This window comes from Lynx rufus, unplaced genomic scaffold (assembly GCF_022079265.1).
Source record: "Lynx rufus isolate CCGP_SWC_20201006 ecotype Redwood Valley unplaced genomic scaffold, mLynRuf1.p SCAF_11, whole genome shotgun sequence".
Taxonomy (NCBI): domain Eukaryota; kingdom Metazoa; phylum Chordata; class Mammalia; order Carnivora; family Felidae; genus Lynx; species Lynx rufus.
This window is the reverse complement of record NW_025814825.1, coordinates 29,126,776-29,150,435: the sequence shown is the minus strand read 5'-3', so window position 1 is coordinate 29,150,435 and position 23,660 is coordinate 29,126,776. Positions and strand designations below refer to the sequence as shown.

The 23,660-nt window shown below is 41.6% G+C and overlaps 1 protein-coding gene across 3 annotated transcripts in view; it reads right to left on the bottom strand.

The window, feature by feature from the left end:
• Positions 1-313: 313 nt before the first annotated feature.
• Positions 314-23,660, bottom strand: part of LOC124506962 (WASH complex subunit 2-like) — a 62,376-nt gene continuing 39,029 nt past the window's right edge. For all 3 annotated transcript variants that reach the window (XM_047073111.1, XM_047073112.1, XM_047073113.1), the window contains 11 exons: positions 20,645-20,747; positions 15,042-15,194; positions 12,220-12,402; positions 8,775-8,903; positions 8,564-8,644; positions 7,825-7,950; positions 6,624-6,686; positions 6,056-6,268; positions 3,770-4,387; positions 2,792-2,969; positions 314-1,016 (listed from right to left, as the gene is read on the bottom strand). In XM_047073111.1, coding sequence (XP_046929067.1) covers positions 877-1,016; positions 2,792-2,969; positions 3,770-4,387; positions 6,056-6,268; positions 6,624-6,686; positions 7,825-7,950; positions 8,564-8,644; positions 8,775-8,903; positions 12,220-12,402; positions 15,042-15,194; positions 20,645-20,747 — 1,987 coding nt within the window. In that variant the 3' untranslated portion in view covers positions 314-876. The remainder of the gene's footprint in view (positions 1,017-2,791; positions 2,970-3,769; positions 4,388-6,055; positions 6,269-6,623; positions 6,687-7,824; positions 7,951-8,563; positions 8,645-8,774; positions 8,904-12,219; positions 12,403-15,041; positions 15,195-20,644; positions 20,748-23,660) is intronic.

The following is a 23,660-nucleotide window of genomic DNA, read 5'->3' as shown; positions in this document are numbered from 1 at the left end:
CGACCACATTAGACAACAGTTATAGAATATTCCCATCAGTTCAAAGTTCTATGGAACAGTGAGTGCTGCTCTACAGGAGGACATTTCCATCCTCAGCACTTTTCCTTCCAGTATCTGGGTTCATTCTGCGTTTTTCAAAGTTCCAAAGAAATGGAAATGGATGCCTTAGAGCAAGGGTCAGAAAACTGTTTCTGTAAAGGGACAGATAGAAGGTATCTTAGGTTTTGTGGGCCATCCTGTCATAACTACTGAACTCCAGCATCATAGGTAGGGTGAAAACAGCCATAGACAACATGTAAATGAATGGGCATAGTTGTGTTCCAATAAAACTTTATTTACAAAAACAGACAACAGAGGGCCACAGTTTACCAAACCTTGCCTTAATTAACCTATAGAGGCATTTTCAAAATTCATGGGAATAAGAGGAAACCTCCTCTCAGACTGCAAAGAGTCATGAAATACATAATCCCATCCCCTTCCTCTATCACCTGCCTAGGCTCTAAGCTAGGGCTTTTATCCATGAAAGGAAGACTCCTGATCATCTGTCTGCCATTGCTTCCTCTGGAATTCCCGCCCACTCATGAAAGGCACACAGAGGTTTCTTCTCCAACATGCCCTAAATCATACTGTGACCCCATCAAGGCTAATTAAATAAAAATATAGTTTAAAAAAAAAAAAAAACAACACTGTGAAATATTTATTTTTGTTTTGCAGTATTAAGCATGATTAAAACCAGGGCAGAAAAATACTAAGTATGCTGGGTAAGAAAGGTGTACTGTTTCATTATTTGCTTTTTCTAATTCAATTAAGACGAGCACGTAAGACAACATCAATAACTCAAGGGTGTAGCTGAAGAGTGAGATGTGATACCCTGTTCTACTGGCCTCCAAAGGCATTCAAGGGATCATCAAATATGTTGGACACCTTCTGTTCAGATCTTGGTTCAGGTGCTGCCTGTGAAGATCGACTTTTTGGTTTGGTTGTCTTAGCCTGGATACCAGAGGAGAAGATATCATCTTTAAAAAGAGAAAAAAAAAAAAAAGAAGAAGAAAAGAAAAAGATTTGCTGAACAGGCAAGAAAATGGGTGCTTTTAAGACACAGCTACATAAATCACCAAATACTCAAGTCTGATAACAGTATGGGATACCAAGAACACTAAGAGCCAAGCCTCTTAGATACTGGTCCTGGCTTTGCTAGTAATTTTTACGACCACATACAAATCACAAGTTCTCGCAGATCACAATTTTCTCAACTACAAATGTATGCGTGTTCACATGGAGGACAGGAAAAAGGGAAGGATAACTGGAACTCCAATCCATCCCCTGACTTTACGTGACATTATACCTACTTCTACATTCTCTTCCCACAAGGTTTTCAAAGGAAAGGGCAATACAAATAAGCAAAGGGAAATCCAACATAGAAGTCACCCTCTTTTAAAATAAATGCACCTATCTGAGACATGTCAATTCTAAGAATTTAAGTCTTTATGACTACATTCGTGTTCAGTTGTTTCACTGACTGTAGTGTTTTGTGACTCACCTGCAATGTTACTGCTAAGATTCCATCCTACAGAGATTTGAGCATGTTTACATAGAGATATGTATACACAAATGTTAAAGGCCTGGCATTATTTGTAACAAAGAAAACTTGGCAACAACCTAGATCACCTTCAATGTGCTAATGGCTAAATACAAAAGGATACTACACAACCACTAACAACAAGGAAGCAGATAGATCTCTATGTACTGGCATGGGAAGACAGTAAGTGACTAAAAGGACTGCAGAACAGATAAAATATATTCATATTTTGGAAAAAATAAGCATACACTTCTACGTATGCAAAGCTGTATTAACATCACCACAGATGAAAAGATATATACACCCAACACTCAACAATGGTGACCTCTAGGGATTGTTTTTCACATTTTGCATTTTCCAAATAATACTAATCTATTACAACAGGTATGTATTACTTTTTTTGTAATTAAAAACAAACAAACAAAATGAAAAACAGCGAAGTCTCTTCTGCATCCCCTGTGGTGGGAAGCAGGTGGAGACACAGCACACAGCTTACTCCAAGAACAGGCCCCATGTAGCAGTGCAGCTGCTTTCTCCCAATTAACCCCAAGGTCTAGACCTGGGAGAGAGGGGGGAAGGAGGAGACAGTGTGCATTTGGCCTCAACTCAAGTCCTACCCATCAACACCAGACATATCAGAAGCCCCACATTTGAGTTTAGGCATTTGGCTTGCCCAAACGAGCATGTTTACAAACACAGAAGATCTTTTGTGAGATGCTAAGTCTGAGTTATAACCTGCTTTCATGTATAGCACCACTTTCCTCCTGCACTGGCCCCCTCCATTCTCTGAAAGACTGACACTCACTCTTCAGTTAGAACTCTAACTCAGACAAGTGCCCCACGCCTGAGGCAGCCACCTCAGCCAACTTCAGCATGTGGGGCAGTTTCTGAGCCTCCCTTCGTAACATCAGAATGTTCTGAGTTATCACAGATAATTGGCAGGGGACACACTAATATAAAAGTTAAATTATACTTAAGGTCAAAATCCGGGCTCCTTCAAATTCCTTGATGTCCATCAGAACAAAAGTTGTTTCACCAAAATAACTAGTCCATTTACTTATCCATTCTCAGCCTAACTCAGGACTATACAGCAAGCCAAAGGAAACCCAGTGGGGAATGTTTTCCAGGAAAGGGCCGAAACAAAGGTAGGAGAAGTATCAAGTCCCTGAATGGCAATGACTCTCTGTGTCATGTGTAGAAAATCAAACTTACCCATATCATCATCAAATATAGACTTAGCTTCCACTTTCTTTTTGGACTTTTCTTTAGGTTTTACAGTTAGGTCAGCAAAGATATCAATGTTATCATCAAACAAGTTGGATTCAAATGTTCTTTCCTTCTCTCTTGCTTTTTGCGAGGGTTTAATTGCTTCTGTAGCAAATATATCATCCTTGTTGAGCCAAAACAGAAGTAAAACAATTTTAAATCAAGTGGTAGAAATACAAACTGCCACTATAGTTTGCAACAGCCATGTGACCTGCCCTCTCTGCCTGGAATGCCCCACTCCAGCTCTCTGCCTGACCCAGTCCTTGTCTTTCTTCTAGTCCCAGCTCAAATGCCACCTCTGTAGAGAGGCTTTCTCTTCCAGTCCTTTCTTAAGGAGTGCCTCCTACCCTTTCCATCACTCTGTCTCACTGACCAGAGCTGTTTTCATTATGCCACTTAACATTATCTGAAAACATTTTATTTATCTGTTGCCCTGCCTGTATCCAATTCCCCTTACACACTGGTCCTAGTTCACTTTGTGTCTCTAGTACCCAGATGTTCAATAAACACCTGCTCAGAGAGTAGCACTTGAAGGCCTTATTGCCTGTACTCCAGCTAGGGCCTGTTTCCCCAAGAACCAGAGGCAAAACACTTAATAAGCTGCACTGATGCTGCTTTATATATGTCATAGAGCAGCATGCCAAGAAAGCTGACTGAAGCAACATGTTGATAAAAACTATGAAAATCAAGACTTGTATCAATGGCCATAGCCAGCCAAGAACTACCCCCACGTGAAACAAAACAAAAACCTACTTTTGAGTAAATTTCAGAGTAACTAATAAAAGATCCTAATTGTAAGTACTAAGCAAATAGGTAGCAAGCAGCAATGAAACGAGCTTATTGTAACCTATGGCTCAAATGAGCCAATCGGGTGTTTGTCTTAACACAGAAACAGGCCCAGAAAGTACTCTCATGTCCTTTTACCTCAAAAATATCTTGTGCTTTTGAGATGGCCTCCTGCTGACTGTTGGATTTGGATTCATTCTTCTTGCCTTTCTGATCTGTAAAGAGATCATCCTCATCTTCCAGGAGCGGGAAAGGATTTGTTTTCTTTGCTGGTTTTGGTTTAACAGACTGGAAGAGATCATCATCACTGCCTGCCTCACCTAGAGAGGGAAACATGGGGCTCTTCTCTTTACTTCCCCCTGTTGGGTTGGCCAGGCCATCTGCTGCCTTTGTCTTGGCTTTTCTTCTCCCCGTGGGCTGAGAGCCAGTGCCCTTGGAAAAGATATCTCCAGAATCAAAAAGGTCATCCTCAAGAGGCTGACCCAGAGATTTCGCAAAGGGGCTTCTGTCTACTTCAGGTACAGGACCACCTGCCCAAGTTGGAGCGGCAGCTGCCTCAGCCTCCTCAGAGATGTCTTTTCTCCCAGCTGCCCTGGGCTGTGGTTGAGGGTCACCTGGTGAAATGTCGCCATCTGCCAAGCGTGCAATGGATCTTCTGGGGACACTCACATCCTCGGCCTCACCGGACTCCTGGGCAGCCAACCTCCGAGCTGCACGGGTCTGCGGTCTACGCTTCCCTCTCACTTTGACCCGACTCTGCAATGGCAAAAAACCATGTGTTGATCTAACGATTAAAAAGAAGAACAAAAAGGTGTTCAAAGCTAACGTAGCAAATAATCAAAATATTATAAGGTTGTCTGGTCTACCTCAATCCCTCAATCAAGATATTATCCAAGACAGAGAAAGGATTATTTCCTAAAGATTTCCAAAGACGTTTAATAGCTACTCCAAGACTATGTTACTCTTAATCCTTCAGTGTTCCCCATGGAGTCTTTGCAGGGCAATTTCTGTTTAATTTCATACAAAAGGCTTCATCTGCTGCTGGAACCCTGCAAAGTAGGCATGTTGGTACTCTGTGTGCCACAACCCTTCCTGGCCCTTACTCTGCCCTTGGTTTACATGTGGGTCTCTTTCAAAACAAGAGAGAATTAGGGGGAATTCTAGTGCTAACCTTTACAAGAGGCTAGCCTACAATCAGGCTCCAAAACCAGGAAGATAAGAGACAATCAAAGACAGGGAATCTAACGTGCTCTTCTCTTCAAGTCAACAAACACTAAATTTAAATGTTGAATATTTGACATAAAAAATGTGGCTAAGAAATCAGAACTTTTAATATAACCTCAAAACAGAAGTTACTCATTAGCAATAATGCAGTATTTGTGATATTTTCCAAAATATACAATCAAGTAGTCTTAAGAAGGTACAAGCTTCTTTGGCCAAAGTACTTGGCTATGTTTACCTATTTCAAGGAAATTTCACAAATAATTTTATGAAGTAGCCAATGTAAACTTACCCTCCCCCTCACCAAAGGCTGACAAAAAATAGAACAAAAAGAAGGATATTTTATTTTTCACGAGGAAAAGAGTTTTGGAAACACTTAAAATGAATGTATTCACCAGAGTTATTTTAGGTGCTGTTGCTTACTCAGACATCAGCTAAGATTTTCTAGAGAAGGAAGACTAGGTAGAAAAAAGAGAACCAACTAAAATGAAAGCAAAACCTCGAAGAGTTCAGTCCATGCAGCACATACCCACAGTCCTGTGGAACAGGGTGACAGGACCATACCAGCCGGGAAGTAACTGCCATGGGATCTCAGAGAAGGGAGCCTAACACAAGAGGGCACCAGGGGAAATATCACAGAAGCAGTGAAGTTTGAGCAGTCTGTCGATGAGCAAGAGCACTGCTGACAGAGGTAGCAGCACAAGCTGCTGGCAGCAGTGGGTGGTTGTGTGTGTGTTCAAGGAATGGTGCCTGGTGTGACTGCAGTGTAGGCTGACAGTGTGGAGTGGTTGGTGGGCAAGGTGGAAGTTTCGGTTAGTGTGGATTGTAAGAGGCTTTAATATCAAACCGAGGAGCCTGAATGTCCTCCTTTGGGCAGTAAGGAGCCAGCAGAGGAGGGACACGATCTGCTCTGTTTAGACCTGCAGGTGGCAACGCAGGAGAGCCTGGAGACAGTGGGACTTCACTGTGGATACTGAGCAGAATGTAAAAGTAACAAACACGGGCAATGGAAAAGTGGACGCAGAATTAGGAAGGTGTAAGGAGGGTGGAGAGGCTGAAAGAAGGCTAAGGTGCCTCCTTCAAATGGTTAGTGGGAGGCAGCCTATGATTGTATAACTGATGGACTAGTTAGAAATATACAAGTTATTCTGGATTTAAAAAAAAAAAAAAAGGCAAGAAAGCAAGCAAAGGTGGGTTCATCACCTTATTTGCACTGTGTAAGGTGTCTGCCTGAGCTGGAAGATCGAAACTCACGCCGGCCTCCCCACTACTAGGAAGAGCGGGCATACTTTCCAGACCGTGGATCCTCTCGGGTTCAGATGAAGGAAAAGCCAATTCTGGCAAAACAGGTTTTACTCCAGAGATCTGGGGAGCCGCTGCAGGCAGCAAGGCTGCTGGATTAATCGCTAAATTTGCCTAAAAGAGAAAAATGACACTTACTCTGTATGTCTTCTTAAACTCAGCAGTTTATGATTACTAGTGTAACACATGACAAGAGACGCGGTGTACATAATGTATAATACAACAGGAGAGAGAGAAATGCAGGGAAGTCTCCCGATCAAGTCTTAGAATTAAAATAGAGGATTATATACCTGTGCCCACCACTGGGACCAAAGAAAAGATGTTACAGACGCAGCACACAAGAAGCAACAACTAGAGGGTGGGGAAGAGATGCGAAAATGCCTGGCAACAGTTGACAAAAGTAAATATTCAAAAAAGTTTATAGATGCCACAAGGCAGGCAGTGAAGATTCCAGACACATTATAATTACTTGTATTTTCCAGATCCGAGGGGATGGTTCTTTGGTTTTAAATGGAGCGGGACCTGGTGAGTCCTGTGTGAAATTACATTTGGTTAACAATCCATTAGGGAAATAGAAAGAAAAGTGTCTCTTGGATTACACTTATGTCTATTAAATTTGATGGAAGGTGAAGCTGTCACTTTCTGTGATTCTAATTAGGGAAAGGCATTCAAATCTCTCCTGGGGCCTCAAAATCTTTCACTTATGCCTCTTCTTCTGCTGTGTGAGTGGAACGCTGGCAGACCGTAAATGGAGTAAAGGCAGACAAAGATCATGAATTAGATTCGTAAGAACCACAGGGTTATCAGAGTACCAAAATCTGACCAGTTGGCAAAATTACCATGCTGGTTATCCCACACAGCAAATGTCACAGAGCACACAGAAATTCACCCACAACCTAACGCACTGAGGTTCTAGAAGCAAAGGAAGTTGAAACTTGGGACAAGTCGTTGGAGACGTGCTATTCCCAGGGCTTTGTTTTCACAGCTCAGGACACTGAAGCCTCAGTGAGACATCCAGAGACAGCTGGAATCCAGAACCAGAACTCACTTTCCAGTCATGGCCTGTTCCCAGGAGGAGCTCCGGAGAGAAGACTGCTGAGAACAGAGACCTATCAGCAGTGACCTCAGAAGAGGTAACCAAGAAAATAGGGGAACCAAGGGGAACCAAGGAATTGGATACAATTTATGTTTAATTCTAATGTAATTCTACTCCAAGGTAGTCCAAAGGGAGAAATGGAGGTTCTAATGGGAAGAAGATTCTTCACCCTGTATTAACTCTACCTTGGAACTGAATTTGAAGGTCGTCCAAAAACAGTAATCACAAGTATAGCTTCATGAGACTGGAGTGTACAGTGAGAATAGATGAGGCGGCAGAGAAGTGTGTTTAAAACAAAACAAAACGAAACAAAAACACAGTAGGGGAGCCTGGCTGGCTCAGTTGGTAGAGAATACAAATCTTGATCTCTAGGTCATGAGTTCAAGCCCCACACTGGATGTAGAGCTTTACTTTAAAAATTTTTTTAATTAGAAAAAGAAATTTTTGAGAGAAGTCGTCCTAGCTGCTGTTTCCTCCCTAATCAAGAGAACTCTGAGTACCCTTGGGTATGCATGGTGGAGTCCCTCTGTCCTGGGACACAAGCAAGAGCTGAAAGTCCTTAAGCAGTTCTAACCTGAGGTGTTTCCGGTTTCAATGTGCTTTTTTCTTTGATACCCTGCTGAGTGGATTCAGGATGTTTCTGGTTCTTGACAGAGGATACAGAGTGGTCTTTTTTCACTACCTTCTTCTTTTCTGAGATCTTCAAAAGAAAAAGAATACCAACCACCTGTCATCTATCTCAGAAATTTTAAAGAAAAGTCATAATACATAAAAACAATCTGGCTTCTGAGTTTTGGGTCATTTCTTGAATGAGAGTTGAACTAATACAACATTTGAACATTTCAACATTAGGTGAACTAATACAACTAATGCAGCATTTCAGAAATGGCATTCTAAAGACCGTGACCTTCTCGGGAGTTCCTGCTATGCTAAACAAAATAGAGAGTGCTTAACAAAATCTACTGGGGTGGGGACAAATGACACAAACAGGCTAACACTCAAATTTAAAGCTTTGCACCTGAAAGGCATGGGTATTTAGTCACCGTGTGGCACGCACTGGTCTTTCAATAAACAACTTAAAAACCAAACAAATCTGTAATACAGTAAAAGCTTGGGTTAGTTAATGCTTTAATGTTAATTAGGAAACATAAGATGAGGACACCACAAACGCTATCATCAGCGTGCCATTTGCCATTCCTTCACTGGTAAGCGCCAAAATTCTCTGCGTGTTTTCCTCTTATAAGTAAGTACACATTAATTTCCTTCCCAGAGGCCTTCCCCACACCCCAGTATTGAGAGCAAAAGGCTGATACCAAAGGCTGTGACTTGGCAGGGCTGAAAAGATCATCATCTTCATCATCCCCAAATAGGCTCCCAGCACTTGGCTCTAGTAACTGGAATAGACAAAACTCAAATTCAATATTCAAAACAAAAGCAATTTACAAAGAGAGCTAGGTGAGCTATTGACTTATAATATCTAATACAGTAACAAAGTCATGATGTGAAGAACCTTTTGAAACTGACCCTGGTTTTCTTGGTGCCAGAGAAGAGGTCAACATCTGGATCATTGTCCTTCTGGAGCTTGTGACTAAAAAGGAGCTCTTCATCCTGAAAGACACCTGTGCTCTTTGGGCGAGTATCAGGATCAGGACCCTGGAAAAAAGAAGAGTTGTAAGTATTTACCTCAAGGAAATCACAGCTACAAACATGCAACTACAAAGATATCCCCTGCAGCTGTTTCCAATGACTACAGGCTGGACACAGCCTAAGTGCCAACCACAAAAGGAATGACACATTCACACAACACAACGCTATGGAGCTACCAGAGATAGTGGGAAATACATTTGCAAATGCAGATCTGGAATACATTAACATATACATCATCTGGAAAGATCCTCCTTCAGCCTGTAACAAATGTCTGAACTTTTTATTTATAAAACAACCCATTAATTCCATAATGAGAAACATGTTAAGGGTGAAAACACAAAATCAAGTAAGTTTTCTCCATCTCATTTCCAAAGGGAAGAAGAGCAGCTCACTTAATACCAGAAACTACACAGTGGTCAAGTGTGTATCCCTAATCTGTTAGCGTCTTACTCTAAAGACCTGGCACAGGGATGATGAGCCAACCTTCTCCTATGCCCACCCACCTTCCATCCCACTATCTTCCAAACAAGTTATTTTTGTTTGATAGGGTAGCTGACATTTGAAAATTACTATTCACATTACTTGATCTGACACTGTAATATCCCAGACGTGACATTCTTAAATACTTCCCTATTTCTTCTTTACCTTTTTTTGCTTTTTTGTTTTTGTTATTTCCAGGGGGCCAATTCAGAAGAGCTCTTCTTTATGTTAAGTACAAGCTACTGTAACAGAGCAGTGGAAGGAATGCCCCGAGTCAGAGACCCAAGTCCTTGAAGGGGATTGATAGGGACAAAGGCTGGACACAAGGACGATGATAAGTAAGGTACACATTAAAAACCCGAGGACACAACATCCTGACCTTGTGGCCTGCAAGACCCTGGGGCTGACAGACCAAAGACCCACAAGTGCAGAACACGCATTCTCCTCTTCCACCTCTGCCCAGGGTAACCCCTAGACTGGTCACAATGCTTTTGCTTTGCGGGTACAACCCCCCACCCCGACAATGGAGAAAGGCTGCCATGACCTTTCCTATACAATCTTTGAAGGGTCAAAAACCCCCCCTCCCAACCTGTGGGAGGAGCTCCCCAAAGGACTGGAAGCAGCCTCCATTAGAGACCACCCCAGCTCCCAGCCCAGAGAGACCCTATAACATCCAATCTCAAAACAAACTGGGGACAGGCTTCACCTTACAGAACCTGCCCGCTCTCCCACCTCGAGAGTGTTTCCGCTTTCATAAATTCCCTTTGTGCTACTTCCCTTCTGGCTGTTTTTATTTGAAAGCAGAGCCTCACATAAATCTTCTGTGGAATCCAAGAACGGAGACTTCCATTCACACAATGCAGACTCTCTCACCCATAACATTTAGTATCACGACCACAGATGAAACAAAAGAACCCTCACAACTGAGGAGATGTGTCACATTAAAAATTCACTAATTATTATTACTGACTATACATAAAAACCCACAGCAACACAGTAACACAGTAGCTAAGTTTAAAAGTTTCATGACCATTGGGGCACCTGGGTGGCTCATCTGGTTAAGCATCCAACTCTTGGTTTCAGCTCAAGGTCACAATCTCACGGTTCAGGCCCCACATCAAGCTCCACGCTGGCAGTGTGGAGCCTGCTCGAGATTCTCTCTTTCCCTCTCTCTCTGCCTCCCCCACTCACTTTCTCTGTCTCTCTCAAAAAATGAAGAAACTTAAAAAGTAAACAAATACATAAAAATAAATAAATGAAAATATTTTTTTTTTAATTTTTTTTAACACTTTATTTATTTTTGAGACAGGGAGAGACAGAGCATGAACAGGGGAGGGTCAGAGAGAGGGAGACACAGAATCCGAAACAGGTTCCAGGCTCTGAGCTGGCACCACAGAGCCCGACGCGGGGCTCGAACTCACGGACCGTGAGATCATGACCTGAGCCGAAGTCGGCTGCTTAACCAACTGAGCCACCCAGGCGCCCCTGAAAATATTTTTTAAAAAGTTTCACGACCATGAAAATCACAGTACAAAATCACACAGAGTAAAAGACTGGAAGAAAATACAGCAAGTAATTCATATTCACTCTGTGTAGCTCTCGTTCATAAACAGGGTTATACTTCTACTGTAATAAAAAATAATAAAACATTTTTTTATAGAAATCAACATGGACCATTTCCTCAGTTTGGTTTACGAAAAGCACTGGCAATATGGCCTGGCACCTGTTTGGGTTTCTTTTTTTTTTTTTTTTAATTTTTTTTTTTTCAACGTTTATTTATTTTTGGGACAGAGAGAGACAGAGCATGAACGGGGGAGGGGCAGAGAGAGAGGGAGACACAGAATCGGAAACAGGCTCCAGGCTCCGGGCCATCAGCCCAGAGCCTGACGCGGGGCTCGAACTCACGGACCGCGAGATCGTGACCTGGCTGAAGTCGGACGCTTAACCGACTGCGCCACCCAGGTGCCCCTCTTTTTTTTTTTTTAATATCTCTATTGAGATAAAATTCATACACCATAAAATTCACCTAGTGTGTAATTCAGTGATTTTTAGTATATTCACAGAGTTGTGCAAACACCACCACCAGGTAAGTTTAGAACTTTCCCATTACCCCAAAAGAAACCCCAAACCTATTAGCAGTCACTCTCCATTCTCATCCATCCATTCCCCCAGACCCTGGCAACCATTTCTACTTTGTAGCTCTATGGATTTGCCAATTCAGGACATTCAAATAAATGGAATCATAAAATACATAGTCCTTTATCACTGGTTTCTTTCTTTCAGCATGTTTTCAAGGTTCATCATGTTGCAGCATGTATCAGTAACTTATTCCTTTTATTGCCAAATAATATGCCATTTTGAATAGATATACTACATTGTTTATCCACTCATCAACTGATGGACTTTGAGTTCTTTCCATCTTCTGACTATAATAAATATAAATATATATATAAATATAAATACAATAAATATAAATAACGCTGCTAAGAACATTACATTCTAGTTGTGTGTGAATATGTCTTCATTACTCTTGGATATATACCCAGGAGTGGAATTGCTGGGCCTTGTGGGGGACTCATGTTTAACAATTTCAGGAAATACCGAATTGTTTTCTGAAGTGGCTACACTAATTTACATTCCCAACAGCAACGCAGGAGGATTCTAGTTTCCCCACACCCTCACCCACATGTGGCCATTACAGAAAAAAATCAACAAGTGCTAGTGAAGATGAAGAGAAACCAGAACCCTCAATTCTTTAGTTACTCATATGACAGAACTGACACCTTAAAATGAGATTCTTTGACCCTTTCAAAACCCTGAAACTTTATTGCTTTTTGCTCACCTTTCCCACTTCTTTCTTTGGAGCGTGGATGCTGTTTTGATCTTCTGTTTTATCTTCTTCCTCATCAAATAAACTAAGAACAGTTTTGGTTCTACTTTTGGTTCCTTTGTCCAAGGGGGATGATGAAGAAAATAAATCAGAATGCTCGACCGACTCCTGAGTAGATACAGTCAAAGGTCCTCCCTGAAAATGGAAACAGTAAAAAAAATAAATAAATAAGTAACATCTAGAAATACAAATTCTACTGAGGGGCCTTCCCAACTCTTCACTAATTCAGTAACTGCGACATTTCCATGTTTCAGGGCACTATAGCTAATCACATTAATCCCAAGTAACAAAATACTAAGGTCAACTCTCAATCAGCTACTCCAACAGAGACTCTTACACAGGTAATTCACAGCCAAAGATGATTTTTCCGACCAGTGTAAAGTCACAGGTCCCTCCAGCCTATCAAGAGATATACATATTTACAACCCTGATCTACATCAGTTGCTCATGAGCTATAAATAACTTGCCAGTCACAATGAGAAAGAATGAAATGTGGCCCTTTGTAGCAACGTCGATGGAACTGGAGAGTGTTATGCTAAGTGAAATAAGCCATACAGAGAAAGACAGATACCATATGTTTTCACTCTTATGTGGATCCTGAGAAACTTAACAGGAACCCATGGGGGAGGGGAAGGAAAAAAAAAAAAAAAGAGAGAGAGGTTGGAGTGGGAGAGAGCCAAAGCATAAGAGACTCTTAAAAAATAAGAACAAACTGAGGGCTGATGGGGGGTGGGAGGGAGGGGAGGGTGGGTAATGGGTATTGAAGAGGGCATCTTTTGGGATGAGCACTGGGTGTTGTATGGAAACCAATTTGACAATAAATTTCATATATTAAAAAAATAAATAAATAAATGTCAAAAAAATAAAATACATTAAAATTAAAAAAATAATAATAGTAATAACTTGCCAGTCATAGAGAAAGCACAAATATCCATCACTAGGAGTGGATCATATTATTTCCTAGTATTTAATTAATACCTAAGTCCCAAGAAGAAACTTGACAAAATTACTTAAATTGCAGAAGGCTCACACTGTATTATGCAATTATAAGAATCACTAAAATGATCCTAAAATGTAGCATTTATTCATTCAACAAGTTCCACATTTCAAGTAAGATACCATTGATTTTAAGATCCACTATTACTCTATGAACCACTGAGAAAGAAAAAAACAAGTCTAAAATATGCCACTGATTGTGAAATGCATCCTAATTTGAGTGGTTAAACTGTGAAAACTATGCTTGTTTGAAGAAATATGTAATTTATTTTTTTTTAAGTTTATTTATTTTGAGAGAGACAGAGATAGTGTGAATGGGGAAGGGGCAGAGAAAGGGCAGGGAGAGAGAGAGAGAGAGAGAAAGAGAGAGAGAGAATCCCAAGCAGGTTCTGAGCTGCCAGTGTAGAGCCTGATGCGGGCCTTGAACCCACAAAGCCGCAAGATAATGACCTGAGCCAAAACCAAGACTTGAGCACTTAACTGACTGAGCCACCCAGACACCCCAGAAGAAATACGTAATTTAAAAGTGCCTAGTATGGGGGTGCCTGGGTGGCTCAGTCGGTTAAGCAGTGACTCTTGATTTCGGCTCAGGTCATGATCTCACAGTTTGTGAGTGTGAGCCCCGTGTCGGGCTCTGCACTGACAGTGTGGATTCTTTGCTTGGGAGAAGCAGAGATTCTTGGGATTCTCTCTCTCCTTCTCTCTGCCCCTCCCCTGCTCATGCTCTCCCTCTCTCTCTCAAAGTAAATAAAACTTAAAAAATAAATAAATAAATAAAAATAAAAGTGCCTAGTATGTGTGAGGTAACATGCTAAGTACTACAGATACAATGATGAGCAAAAGAAACCTGGTCCCAATCCTCAAGGAGCTTACACTCAAGTCAGGGCCAGCAGTACAATAAGCAATTAGAATTCAAGTATGGAAGGGGCTATGACTGGGGTAACTTGGGCTACAGGAACAGACAACAGGTCCACATAGAAACTACAGGTAGACAATGTCACAGTGTCTCAGGCACAAGTGAAAAATTTGTATCACTGCAGCTCTAAGGAGCCTCAACAGGAAAAGTATATACAATACTCTTCACACAGGTCCTGAAACAGAAGTTAAATGTGAATAGCTGAACACGCAGAGAACAGGAAAGGTTAGAAAAAAAAGAGGTGCACATCACTGACCTCCAGGTGCAGCCAGCAGCCTTTTCACAGGCTCCTGCAGGAGATAACAGACCACCCAGGAGAAGAAAGCAAAGGTTTTAGAAGAGAGATAAATTTCACTTTGCTCTCTAATTCACAGCCAACATCCACTAAATGTAAAGGAATGGGAAACTAAAATCTTAAAACTGCCATTTTAATTCAAGTACAAGTGGAAGCAGGGATAACAGAAATGCTACAAAGAGAACAAGTCAGAAAGAGCAAACATGCAGAGAGAAAACCAAAATGAAAAACAAGATGTGGAAGAACACCCTGGAGAGAGAAAGGCAAAACGGACATGGGCACAAGATGACAAAAGAATGTAAAACAAGAGACACGCACATCACTGTGTGCACATTTGCCCAGAAAAGAGACCCAACAGCAAGAACGATGTTGAAGGTTTCCCCGAATGGAGGGATCTGATTTTCTTCTTCAGACTTTTCAGTATTTTCAAAATATTCAACAAAGTAGCCATTTATTTTCTGTGTAGAAAAAGTAAGGGTGTGTGCATTTGTGTGTGGGCGTGTCTGCATTTTACAAAACATGAGAAACAAACACCTCAGAATATAAATGCAAAAAAAAGAAGTCTACCTTTTCTGACTCCTCAACCAAATGAGTGCTCCCCACTGCTGATGAGTCTCTGCCACCATCAACCTTCTTATCCCCAGGTTTCACTCCAAATGGTGCCTCCTTTTCTTCGTCGCTGAACAGCAAAGGTGGTACTTCAGGGACAGTCTCTCTTTTCTACCAAAAGAAGAGCAAATGACATCCTTAAAAACAAAACTGTGGGGGTGCCTAGGTGGCTCAGTCGGTTGAGCATCCAACTCTTGATTTGGGCTCAGGTCATGATCCCAGGGTTGTGGGATCGAGCCTGACATTGGGATGTGTGCGGAGCGTGGAGCCTACTTAAGATTCTCTCTCTCCCACTGCCCTTTCCCCACTCGTGTGCTCGCTTGCTTGCTTGCTCTCTCTCTCTCTCTCTCTAATTAAAAAAAAAAAAAAAGTGTGCTTTACTAGCATGACAACATCAAGAACAGGTGAAACCACAATCTTCTTGAGGGAGTTAGTGAAATGTGGAGGGAGAGACAGTGCGGGACAGTGAAGGGGGCACAAACAGGGAGAAGCAATAAACGCCACCACCTCACTATAGACACAGCACTTCACAGCTTCTACCACGGTAACGCCTGCACCTGTCTCCGTGTGTCCATTCACTTCACAGATACTGCTATTAATTAGAACCTTATGTCTGACTCCCAGATAACCACTAGTCTCTCCTCTCTGCCTCCGTCCTCCCACATTTCAGGTCAATGATGTCATCCAGAGCTGCCTCTGCTAAAAGAAAATATGCACCAGATTGCTTCATCTCCCACCCCAAAGCTGCACTATTTGCATTAAGTAAATGCTAAATGTGACTATCAACTAATACCTCATCTTCTCCCTTTGTTTACCTGCATCTTACCAATCTTCCCTATTCCTTTTCTTCTTTTAAGTTTATTTATTTTGAGAGAGAGAGCACAAGCAGATGAGGGGCAGAGAGAAAGAGAGGCAGAATCCCAAGCAGGCTCTCTGCCATCAACACAGAGCCTGATGCAGGGCTTGAACTCACAAACCGTGAGATCATGACCTGAGCCAAGATCAGGAGTCAGACGCTTAACCAACAGAGCCACTCAGGTGCCCTCAATCTTCACCATTCCTTAAACCTACCATGAATTTGCACCCTTCCCCACTGTCTATAGAAGCAAATCCTCATCTTTGAAGCAAGGCCCAGCTTGAGGTCCCCATAAAGGTTTCTCTACCTTCTTCAGTAAGTATCAGTTGCTACACTGGTAAGATTATTTATCTGTCTACCTCGCTTTTATTTTCTTCTTAACTCACAAATGTCTGTCTATTCCCTTGAAAGGATAATATAATTCAACAGCAAGTCATGGTGTTTTATACCAAGTAGATGGTCCACACCAGTTTGTGAGCACTTTGCTCAATCTGTCATGTTCCTGATGGGGGAGGCAGGGATTTCAGGGATTAAAAAACTGAGGTTATGTGACTCACCTAGAGTTATCAGCATCCTTGGGGAAAGTGATCAAAAATTCTTGAGGAAAAACTATAACTCTATCATACCAACTAGATGAGAGGTTATGAGGAAGTAAGCTTTGAAGCAATATCTAAATCAAGTTAGGAAGACAGATTTGGGAAATCAAAGAAGAATGCTCCTTAACTACGAGAGAGAAAAAATTATAAATGAAGTAAAAAATAGAGTAACATTTTTAATTATGTTAAGAAGAGGTCCTTAAAATGTATAATCAATTTTAACCTGAAATAAAAGGCTGGAAACCCACAAAACAATTTCAGAAGAGGTAAGGCAATACTGAAGTGATTAAAGGAAAAAATTTTGGTGGAATGCACTGGGCTCTCTGAAAACCACATACAACTTCAACGCAAACCAGTCAGGGTGAAAAATGAGACTTTAGTATGGCCCCTTAAACCAAGGAAAATGCCACCCAAACTATCGGTTGCAAATCTTCCTAAAGATAAAGCTGACTTCATCTTCATCGTGAAATTAATTTCTTTGACAGGTTTATAACAGAGTCACAGCTAACTTTAAAATATTCAGGATCTCTAAACAAAAAAAAAAAGTGTTTTATACACTGCTGTCTGAAGGGAACTGTATTTCACAAATGGTAAGAATCTGTGTACAGTTTGTTCAGCTACGTGAGATGTAGATCTTTGACCCTCTGTCTTATTTAACAGTCATAATTACTACAGGTTGAAAGAAGTTTTCCATTTCCATGACCTTTAAAATTTATTAGGTTATTGCTCATTTATCTAGAGAAGAAGTTATTATTTATAATCTACAATGAAAAACCACTCAGATCTCCTGACCCTTTTAACCACGGAACCACTTGATGTCATCTTTAGGGAGATGCAAGTTGGGTGATTCGAAGAAAAGATCACGAGCACCTCAGAAGCAGCAGGAGGGAGCCCCGGGGCCGAGGGAACACAGCATGTTCCTCCCAATGCTGAAAGCTTCTGGTGTAAGCTGTGCACACCCACTTAACGGGAATACGGTGGGGGAAAAAAGTCCCTAAATCATCAACTGACAAGATCCTGGTCTGGGAAGCTTCCATAGGACAAGTTAACAGTTGCACTAGGTCTGACAAAATGAAAACTGTTTCCCGATAAGAGAGACAACAACCTTCTCTGGAGTAATCTGGGACAGCAAGAGTCACCTAAAGCACACGGAGAGTGAGGCTGGAAGAGATGAGTCCAGTGTGAATGAGATTACGGGTGGCACGGCAGGCTCAGGCATTTGTGACAAGGACGTGATAGGATCAGGCTGCCTTTAAGAATAGAACCAGAGCAGGGCGCCTGGGTGGCGCAGTCGGTTAAGCGTCCGACTTCAGCCAGGTCACGATCTCACAGTCCGTGAGTTTGAGCCCCGCGTCAGGCTCTGGGCTGATGGCTCAGAGCCTGGAGCCTGTTTCTGATTCTGTGTCTCCCTCTCTCTCTGCCCCTCGCCCGTTCATGCTCTGTCTCTCTCTGTCCCAAAATTAAATAAACGTTGAAAAAAAAAAAAAATTAAAAAAAAAAAAAAAAGAATAGAACCAGAGCAACAGCAAGAAGGGCAGATGAAAGGAAGGAGCATTCGAGGAGAGGCCAGATGAGAAATTATCTCAGTAGTCAAGGCGAAAGATGACCCAGAAGTTGGGATGGAAAGAGACATCCCTAGAGGCACTGGTGTAGCGCAGCGTCCTGATCTTGATCTCGGCTCAAGTCACGATCTCACAGTTAGTGAGTTGCAGCCCCGCACTGGGCTGTGCGCTGATGGCACAGAGCCTTTTTGGGATTCCGTCTCTCCTTCTCTCTGCCCTTCTCTCACTTGTGCTCTCTCAAAAAATAAATAAAATAAATAAATACATAAACTTTAAAATAATTTAAAAACTTAAAAAAAAAAAGGGAGAGAGATCCCTAATAAACAGTAAACAGTGACAATTACTCCATCAAAGGCAAAATAAGTCACACATACCCTGGGACAGCTACACTACGGAATACTGATAGTGGTGAAAAAAGAAGAAGCTAAAGCTTACGGAAATGAAAAACATGTTGCAGGACAAAACAACTTACAGAAAAAGGTACAACATGACCTCATTTAACTAAATAGAGTGAATGCCTGGAAACAGGCCTGAAAGGGCTGACAATGCACTGTTACCAATGACTACTCTGGCAGGAGGACAAGGACTTTGTATTCTCCGTGCATTTTCTAAACCTTTTTAAAGAAGACATCCACATATTACTGCATAATGTAAAATAAACTTGAAGCAAAAACTATTTACGAGGAATGGAAAAACCAAGTATCAGCCTCTAGAAAACAGAAGTTCCAAGGCTCCTTTACGGTCTTATCTCTCCTTCATCAAACCTATGCAGGTAACAGGGACTTGGTCACCCATCACCACGGTGGGAGGAGGAGGGCCTTCCTCATCAAGCATGGGTGGCAGAGTTGCCGTGGTGGCTGCTCTAGCGTAGGAGGGGTCCCACGGGCTCTTACCTTCTTCCTGGTCTTAAGTGTCTTTTTGCCTCTATCACGTGCCAGATTTGAATGGCGTGGAGTTGGGAGTCGAAGGCCTGACAGCAGGCTGTGAGTTGGCTTGATTCTTGGCCTTTTAGGCTAACCCAGGTCAGATAAAGGAGTTCTAATCCATGGGGTCTAGCCTAAAAAGTTCCACATTTCCCTTTGGGGCTGTTAGCAATTGCCAGCTGGCAGTAAAATAGCTGTTTGGCCTCATTTTGTTCTATGTGCACACACTCACTAAGGAATACACCCACTAAGGAATGAGCTGGGGAAAGATGAATGACAGGCCAGGGCAGGATCCCAGTATGCCCAGGTTCCCTGGATAAATATAACACAATGCCAGCTTCCTCTCATTCTTTAATACTCCTTTTAGATATAACTAACATCGAGATTGGCTAAATCTTTAGCTGAGGTGATTGTGGTCATTTAGACCACCACAATGATTGTGATGTCATTTAGATGTAATCACTGGAATCCTTTACACCAGATGCCACTGATGGACTTTTTATTACATACTTTAACTTTTTTAATGTTTTTTTAGGGGCACCTGGGTGGCTCATGATCTCACGGTTCATGAGTTCAAGCCCCGCATCAAGCTCTGTGCTGACAGCTCAGAGGCTGGAGCCTGCTTCAGGATTCTGTCTGTCTGTCTCTCTCTCTCTCTCTGCCCCTCCCCTGCTCACTCTCCCTCTCTTTCTCTCTCTCTCTCTCCCTCCCCAAAATAAATATTAAAAATATATATATTTAATGTTTTTTAGGTTTATTTATGTAGGTAATCTCTAAACCCAACATGGGGCTCAAACTCATGACCCTGAGATCAAGAGCCGTGTGCTCTACTGACTAAACCAGCCAGGTGCCCCCTTTACTGTAATTTTTTAAAAATTTTTAACCATGGCAAAAAACAAAATGTATCATCTTAACCATTTATAATTCAGCAGTGTTAAAAATATTCACATTGTTATGCCACCAATCTCCAGAATTTTTCCATCTTGCAAAACTGAAACTCTGTCCCCTTGAACAACTCCCCATTTCCCTCTCCTGCTAGCCCCTGGCAACCACTAGTCTACTTTCAGCTTCTATGAATTTCACTACTCCAGGTACCTCATGTAAGTAGCATCATATACTATTTGTCTTTTTCTGACTGGCTTATTTCACTCAATATAAAATCCTCGAGGTTCATCCTTGTGCTGGCAGGTGCCAGAATTTCCTTCCGTTTTACTGACTGGCTATTCACATAAACCGGGACCAAAGCGTTGGTACTTGAAACATGCTCCTGAAAGGAATAATGTGTGCCTTAACTGACCTGGTCTAATGTTTGCACAATTCCATGCCACTGGGGCTAAGCCTGGCGACCTGCCCAGAACTGCAACGGTGCTCTCCCCTCAGACTTCAGAGACCCACCCCTGATGCTGAAGGGGCTGCAGGACATGAAAGAACCCTTTTCCCCATGCTTTGCACGTGTGCTTCATCAAATACCATAACTAGATGATCTATTTCTAAAACTAGGCAAATAGGTTTTTCCATTAGACTTAGCCCACAAGGTCAGGTATAGGAGCTGATTCAGGGAAGTATCACTATTCACATAAGATCATGGCAAGGATATTTCCTGGGCCTAGGAGGTCAAGAATACCGTTGTTGCAGGAGGAACAGATGCAGGAGGAGAGCCAAAGAGAGAGCTTCCACTATCGGCATCATCTTCAAAGAGGAGTGACACTCTCTGGGTCTTCTTTTGGCTATACAATCAAGCAAAAGGTCAAATTAAAGGCAAGTATGATTAAAAAAATATATACAATATTCCTTCCAGGCCATACTTACAGGAACCCACCTACCACCAAAACACCCAAGACATCTGCTGACCTTACGTAGTTGAAAGCAAATGAGAAAAACTTTTGAAGTAGGTGCCATTTATCATCAGCCTGTCTCTCATCCTTATGTGGAAAAGTTCAGGGGCCTTCTCTACTTCTCCCTTTGATTCACTGTAGGAGCACTAACTGTTAGCTTTGCAAGTATTTAGTATACGTGCTGCTGAAGCGAGCACTAGCTTTGCAAGTATTTAAAAGCATGTATGGGGATGCTGGGAGGAGAGGTAGGTTTGGAGTAAAAATACTACAAAGATTTGCATTATTCAATCTTATAAGGACCATTAGCTTTCTAGAATTCTCTAGATACACAGAAACGAGATCTCCAGCATTTGTTTTCAATAAAGAATATAGTGGGGTTGGGGTGGGGGGGAGCACCTGGCTGGTTCAGTCAGTAGAACATGTGACTCTTGATTCCAGAGTCATGAGCTCAAGCCCCATGTTGGGTGTGGAGCCTACTTAAAAACAAAACAAAACAAAACCAAAAACAGTGTGAAGTTAAAATATTGAGAGAAAGAGAGAGAGAGAATATACTGGGCCCTTTCAGCCACAGCTCTCCTCCCCACCTTCCTCTAGCTGGTCTTCACCTACCTTCTCACCTAGATTCTGCCCTGGCTCCACAGAGAAGGTAGCCAATAAACAGAACAAATACTGATCAGAGCTTTTAAGGGACAGATATATGAAAGTGGAGAATCACAGGGAAGCTTAGCACTAGACATGGGGAATCCAGAACAGAAAGCATTCTAACTACTCAAAGGTCAAGTTCCAGTTTTCACTATGTGATAAGGAATCATCCAACTAGCACACTACAGAATTACCAAAATAATGCAAACTTTAAATTCAATTTTAGCTAGCTAAAAGTAATACTAACATCTTATTTCAGCAAATTGTTTACCATCTATATCTACTTACGTTAGAATATAATTAAAATACACACTAATAAGTACATGTATTATAACCTTTTCTGTAAGTTTAATTATCAGCAAGACACTAGGAAACTTATTCATTAGTTTAATACCGACTTCTGCCTATATCTTAAAAAAAACAAAAACAAAAACAAATACAAAAAAGCTAAGGATCACAGACTAGGGAACAAAACTAACCAAACAGTTGAGTGCACTTAATTGGATGTATACACTAAAGAATGGTTAAACATTAAGACTATACCCTGAATAAGTTATAAAAGCAAAAAGCCAATTTGTAATGACACAGTACGGTAGTATCTAATATACCTTTATAGATATACACCAATAAAAATTTATATAAATTATAACCAAAACAGTTGACTTCTAGATGACAAGCAATCACTATATCAGATGCCTAAAGAATACCAAAAACCAAGGGGCGCCTGGGTGGCTCAGTCAGTTAAGCATCCAACTTCAGCTCAGGTCATGATCTTACAGTTTGTGGGTTCAAGCCCCGCATTGGGCTCTGGGCTGACAGCTTGGAGCCTGGAGCCTGCTTTGGATTCTGTCTCCCTCTCTCTCTTCCCCTGTCCTGCTTGAACTCTGTCTCTCTCTCAAAAATAAACAAAACACTAAAAAAAAAAAAAAAAAAAAAAAGAATACCAGAAACCTCATTAAGCAACTATAGCAGGAAAATATCCCATGCATGATTTTCTGAACAAGCAATTTCTTTTTTTATTCTTAATGTTTATTTATTTTTGAGAGAGACAGAGTGTGAGCGGGGAAGGGGCAGAGAAAGGAGACACAGAATCTGAATCAGGCTCCAGGCTCTGATCTGTCAGCAGAGCCCAATGTGGGGCTCAAACTCACAAACTGTGAGATCATGACCTGAGCTAAAGTCAGACACTTAACCAACTAAGCGTGAACAAGTAATTTCTTTTTAATTAAAAAAAAATTTTAATGTTTATTCATTTTTGAGACAATGCAAGAGACAGAGTGCAAGCAGTGGAGGGGCAGACAGAGGAAGACACAGAATCTGAAGCAGGCTCCAGGCTCTGAACTGTCAGCCCAGAGCCTGACTCGGGGCTCGAACTCACAAACCGTGAGATCATGACCTCAACCAAAGTCGGGTGCTTAACTGACTGAGCCACCCAGGCGCCCCATGAACAAGTAATTTCTAAAAAAATTTCTAAAAAAAAAAGAACAAAACACAGCAAAACACCAAACCAACCCACAAAAAATATGTGATGACAGATTCTGAAGGTAAGCTACAGAAAACTAGTTAGCTCTCTGACCAGAGCTCTAATAGGAAACAACAGCCAGTCCTTAACGTTGGCTCTCACTCCACATACTCAGCAACTGCTGAGTTAAGTTTGGCCCTCCCATGGAGATCTGTCCTCAGAAGAAAAATATGCTGCTCAGCGAACTAGGGTGTTTCTCATTATAAATAACAGGTTAAGTATTTTGATTTATTTGAAAGGTACAGACATGAGAAAACATTCAGATAACCACAGAGCGTATTGCCTAAACCAGGACATTTCTGAGAGTGAAAGGGAAATTATTATTAGTCGTCATGCTGGAATGGCAGGCACAAACCAGGGCTGTCCAGGCAAGCCAGGACACCTAAGTGCCCAGCTAACCAGGCAGTATGTCACAACTCTGTTAAAGTCACAGAGCTTCTTTCTGTTTTCAGAATGGTTTTGAGATATAATTTACAAACCATAAAATCTACCCCTTTATAATATGCACTTCACTGGTTTTTAGTATAGTTACAGAGTTGTGCAACCATCACCACAATCTAGGTTCACAGTATTTCCATCAATCCAAAATGACGCCTCATGCCTGTTAACAGACTCAATTCTCCTCGCCCCAGGCAAACACT